This window comes from Ziziphus jujuba, chromosome 8 (genome assembly GCF_031755915.1).
Source record: "Ziziphus jujuba cultivar Dongzao chromosome 8, ASM3175591v1".
Lineage (NCBI taxonomy): Eukaryota > Viridiplantae > Streptophyta > Magnoliopsida > Rosales > Rhamnaceae > Ziziphus > Ziziphus jujuba.
This window is the reverse complement of record NC_083386.1, coordinates 12,759,274-12,763,442: the sequence shown is the minus strand read 5'-3', so window position 1 is coordinate 12,763,442 and position 4,169 is coordinate 12,759,274. Positions and strand designations below refer to the sequence as shown.

Genomic DNA, 4,169 nt, shown 5'->3' with positions numbered 1-4,169 from the left:
TGACGGTTTTAGTATTATTACCACGGTGCCGTGAGGTTGGTATCATCCAACGGTTTATTATTGCCATGGACCGTGAGGTTGGGTACGTCCCAACGGTTATTTATTATTTCCATGACACCGTTCATATATTGAGGGTCATGAGGTGGGTGTATCCCACGGTTTACGGATTGGTACGTCGTATGGTACATTGTATATGCTGTATTTAACGTTGTTTTTATTAATTACTTCAATTGGAAAACTTAATACAAATTTTATGGAATTTTATTATGTTTTTGATTTCTTATTTATATTAGTGTTTTAACAGTGCATTTCATCTTGATTTTTCTATTTATATTGATTTGGTGATTTTAAAAAGATCTTACTATGTTTTTACCATTTATCTTAAACTGAGGTTTTAATTTGATTTAATTTTTCCTTTACTTAATTCTTCAAGAAATTAATTCATTTTAATTAAACAATTATTTCATGAATTGTTTTAATGTGAGTTTTATTAATATTTCGGTATTAATTATTATGACATGGATTAATTATTAGTAACTGTTATAAGCTATTTTTATTTCAATTTATTCTTTATAAATTTTGGATGCTCGATTTATTATATTTTATTGGATATTTAGTTGACTAATTGATTTCTTGATTTCCGGGAAATAGAAATAACAGGTTTTGCAAAAATGTTTTAAAAAGGGGAACCTTTCCAACGAAGTGAATGGTGAGGGTTTTGAGAGAAAATATTATTTTCAATTAATTATTATTTATTTATTTATTCTTAATTAATCAAGTGTACTATAATTATTATTACGGTTATAATTATACAGTAGATAGGGTCACTCACTGAGATGATTAGCATCTCATATTTCTGAATTCCGTTCCCCTAGGTACCAGGTTTGGGAGACGTTGATCGTCCGGGGTGAGCCCGACGTCTCAGTTCTTTGTCGAAAGTCCAAGAAACATTTCTTCCATTTTCCTCTTCATCTTGTATTGCTCCTTTATCTGACTTTATAGTAATTCCACATTTATTTGTATAACGCTCTGTTTACTGTATTGGACATTTAGTTGTTAATTATGCACTGATTTACTGTTATTTATTTGAAGTGCTGCAAAATTGTGGAATGAAATTGTAGTAATGTGGGAGGAATAAGGGGATGTATATAAAAGTGTGTTTTCAGTGCAGGAAATTTTTGGTTAGTCCTACCCTTAGGAGAGGTGCTGCCGGATTATCCGTTGGAAGGTTCGGTGGTATTTCCCTAGGATCAGGACTTGTCTATAGTTCTGGTGAGGAATTTTGGACGGGTCCTGACAAAGCTATAAATATTCACAGATTAACTGCTATAATTTTATTTTATGTTTTTGAAAATTCTAAAATCAAACACTAGTTGTACCTAGTATTTTCAAAAAAAGAAATAAGAAAAGTATTTTTTTTGTTCCCAAAAAAAAAATAAATAAATAAAAATAAACTTTTTTTTTCCTTAAAGAAAAAACAAAAGAACAATACTTTCTTAAGTGGTAATTATTTTCAGAATTCATGGAGAAAACAACTTGAGTTGATCATACAACTAGATTAGGTCTTGAAAAAAATTGTTTAATTAGTAATTGAGCTGAATGCTTTCAGAATAGTTAAAAAGCCAATAAGCAGTTAGGATATCTTCCAGATCATAGATTTAAAACCCCAATTTATTAGAAAGGTAACTGAGTTCAGGAAACATTTTACTCAAACTCATGAACTCAGTTCGTATTAAAATAGTAATAAACTCGAGTTTAACCAACTCCACTCATGATAAATTAGAAAACATTGAAATTAATTATGTATTTTAATATATATATATATATATATATTTCCATAATTGAGTCTATTACTTACATTTGAATTTAAACTACTTACATAAAGTTCATTGATTCAGATGACAAAATAAAAACTCTTTTAAATCCACGTATATGGCATTGCAAAAGGTAAAACTAATAAATCAATTAACGAAACTTTTATGGTTTGTCAAAACGAAGGCATTTTCAATAAAACATCTTGATCAAATTTTACATTCTTTGCCCCCTCAAATATTTGCAGAATCAAGAATTCTAGCTTATCAAACTTTTCTGTAATATCCACCACCTGAAATGGATTAAATAATAATAATAATACATGGAAGCATAGTGTAATTTATATCAACTAAATCTCGGTAGTCGCTTTCTTCTCCAGGAACACATCGGTGAGAACAGTTTTTGACTGCAAAGATGCTTTCAATAATTTCAACCCCTATATACCAACAACAACATATTTTTCAATATGTGTATTAGACCAAATTCATACTCAAAAATATTGGGAACAAAACAAACCAAAGATATCAATAATAATAAATGCATAATTTTAAATGCTTCAAAACAGGAAAGAAACAAAAGATATAGTTTTCAATTTTAAGAATTTAAATATAATTATATTAAAAATAATTTAAATATATAAGTTGTAACTAGTTTTTATTTTCATTTTGGGGGAATTTCGTCATAACTAAGGTTAAAACTGTGCACCTAGAGGTGTACCGTTTTTAATGGTTTGACTACCCAATCAAGCCTACCAATACTTGGTGGGGGAATTCGAGCACGTTGCTTGTTTGAGGAAAAAATAAATTTTACCACTAGGCTTTGGCTATCTGCATTGAAGCAAACATGTTTTTAAATTGAATTCAATAAAACTAAAATAAAATATCAAATTAATACATAATTATAAGATCTTAACCATGACGGCTTTAATCCGGTATAAAGTACTTTTTCTTTTTTCTTTTTTTCCTTTGACCAATATCTGTAACAAAAATGAACATATTTTAACCAATTACTCAAAATACGTAATTAATTACGAATTAGCAAGCAGAATGTACACATACCTTTTATCAAAAGAAGAAAAAAGTATACACATACCTCATTCATGCCAATGGAAACCATCTTTTCCTGAAGAGCATCAACCTCCTTAACATTGAACTTGTTAAGGATGGCTATGCTTGAAATGGTAGACATTGGAGACACTTCCAAATCATCCATCACCAAATAAGTAACCACATCTTTTACAAACCCTCCTCCAGATCCACAAGATGATGATGATGATGATGATGATGATGATGTGGCGTGCAATTCATTCTCTCCAATCTTCTTGCCACCTACAACATTATTCACTGCTACGGACATCCTGTTCTTGCACTGAGGGCATATGGCCTCGGAATCATCGGCCACATACAGATGGCCACTTCCGCCGTATGGGTGTTTATAGGTGCTGATATATGAACATACATACATATTTTTGCCTGCATGCTCATGACCAATGTTATTGTTGGGCAACAAAAGAGGGATTGGATTTTCACCATTAAAAGCTGGTGCTTTGGGGTTCAACAAGGTTTCTTTTACCGTACCAACTGGCAAAGACATAAGGGTGGATAAAAAATCAACAAAATCCTTCCCGGTTTCGGCGAATAGGACCCTTTGGCCTCTTGAATCGATGACAAGCTTCAAATTCACACTGGACGTGGTCTTCATGGAGGCTGCCATTTTTGTTCCGTGGCGCGGTATCAATATGGTAATTTTGTGATTTTTTTGTACGTATAAGTCAAGTAGCTAGATATAGGGATATTTTGAAAGCAAACTGTATTTATATAATTTAGTGGATGGAGTTACTTCTCAACTAAGCTACCCATTTGGATTTGAGGGAAAGAGGTAAAGAAGAAATGATAAAAGTTTTAAAAGGTTACCACCCGGAAAGATTAGAGAGTACATATAAAAGGAAGTGAAATGTTTAAATTTAGCGACTTTTGGCTTCTTTCGTACAATAATTGAAGTGGGAGGGAGGAAAATAAAAATGGATTTGTTTCTTTATTTCTATGGCTATGTCATTGCTCTCCATCATGATGTATCCATGTAATGCTACTTCAAGGTTAAGTAGTTTTAGGATCGATTTTGGAGTGATTTTTAAAGCTTCAAAAGTACTACAAAGAAGTTAAAATCTATTTTTTTTTTTTTATGGTGTTTAACTAAACAAATAAAAACAAAATATCTTAAAATATTTTTAGTAATTTTATTTTAGAGAAATCATCTTTTTAGTCCCAAACATGTCCTTAGTTTCTGGTCAAGGGTGGGCTCGGTATAGGTGATTTAAAGATAAATATAAATATAATAATATTGTGTTACAAATATAC

The 4,169-nt window shown here is 31.0% G+C and overlaps 1 protein-coding gene across 3 annotated transcripts; it reads right to left on the bottom strand.

Moving 5' to 3' along the window:
* Nucleotides 1-2,068: 2,068 nt before the first annotated feature.
* Nucleotides 2,069-3,628, bottom strand: LOC107413550 (uncharacterized). Of its 3 annotated transcripts, XM_048470418.2 has the most exons (3): nucleotides 2,905-3,628; nucleotides 2,726-2,788; nucleotides 2,263-2,639 (listed from the first exon to the last, which is right to left on the bottom strand). In XM_048470418.2, the coding sequence occupies exons 1-3, from the start codon at nucleotides 3,523-3,525 to the stop codon at nucleotides 2,625-2,627; spliced, it is 699 nt and encodes a 232-aa protein (XP_048326375.2). In that variant the 5' UTR covers nucleotides 3,526-3,628; the 3' UTR covers nucleotides 2,263-2,624. The 3 variants fall into 3 exon arrangements, with proteins under 3 accessions (XP_015877016.3, XP_048326375.2, XP_060675722.1); XM_016021530.4 differs by lacking the exons at nucleotides 2,263-2,639; nucleotides 2,726-2,788 and adding an exon at nucleotides 2,069-2,248 and having other exon boundaries at nucleotides 2,905-3,613; XM_060819739.1 differs by lacking the exon at nucleotides 2,726-2,788 and having other exon boundaries at nucleotides 2,264-2,639; nucleotides 2,905-3,624.
* Between the last annotated feature and the right edge of the window lie 541 nt (nucleotides 3,629-4,169).

Coding starts and splice junctions, on each gene's coding strand:
- LOC107413550 (XM_016021530.4), bottom strand. CDS start 3,525: ATGGCAGCCTCCATGAAGACCACGTCCAGTGTGAATTTGAAGCTTGTC. Junction 2,249..2,904: donor TTTCCATTGGCATGAATGAG/GTATGTGTATAC, acceptor GTTGGTATATAG/GGGTTGAAATTATTGAAAGC.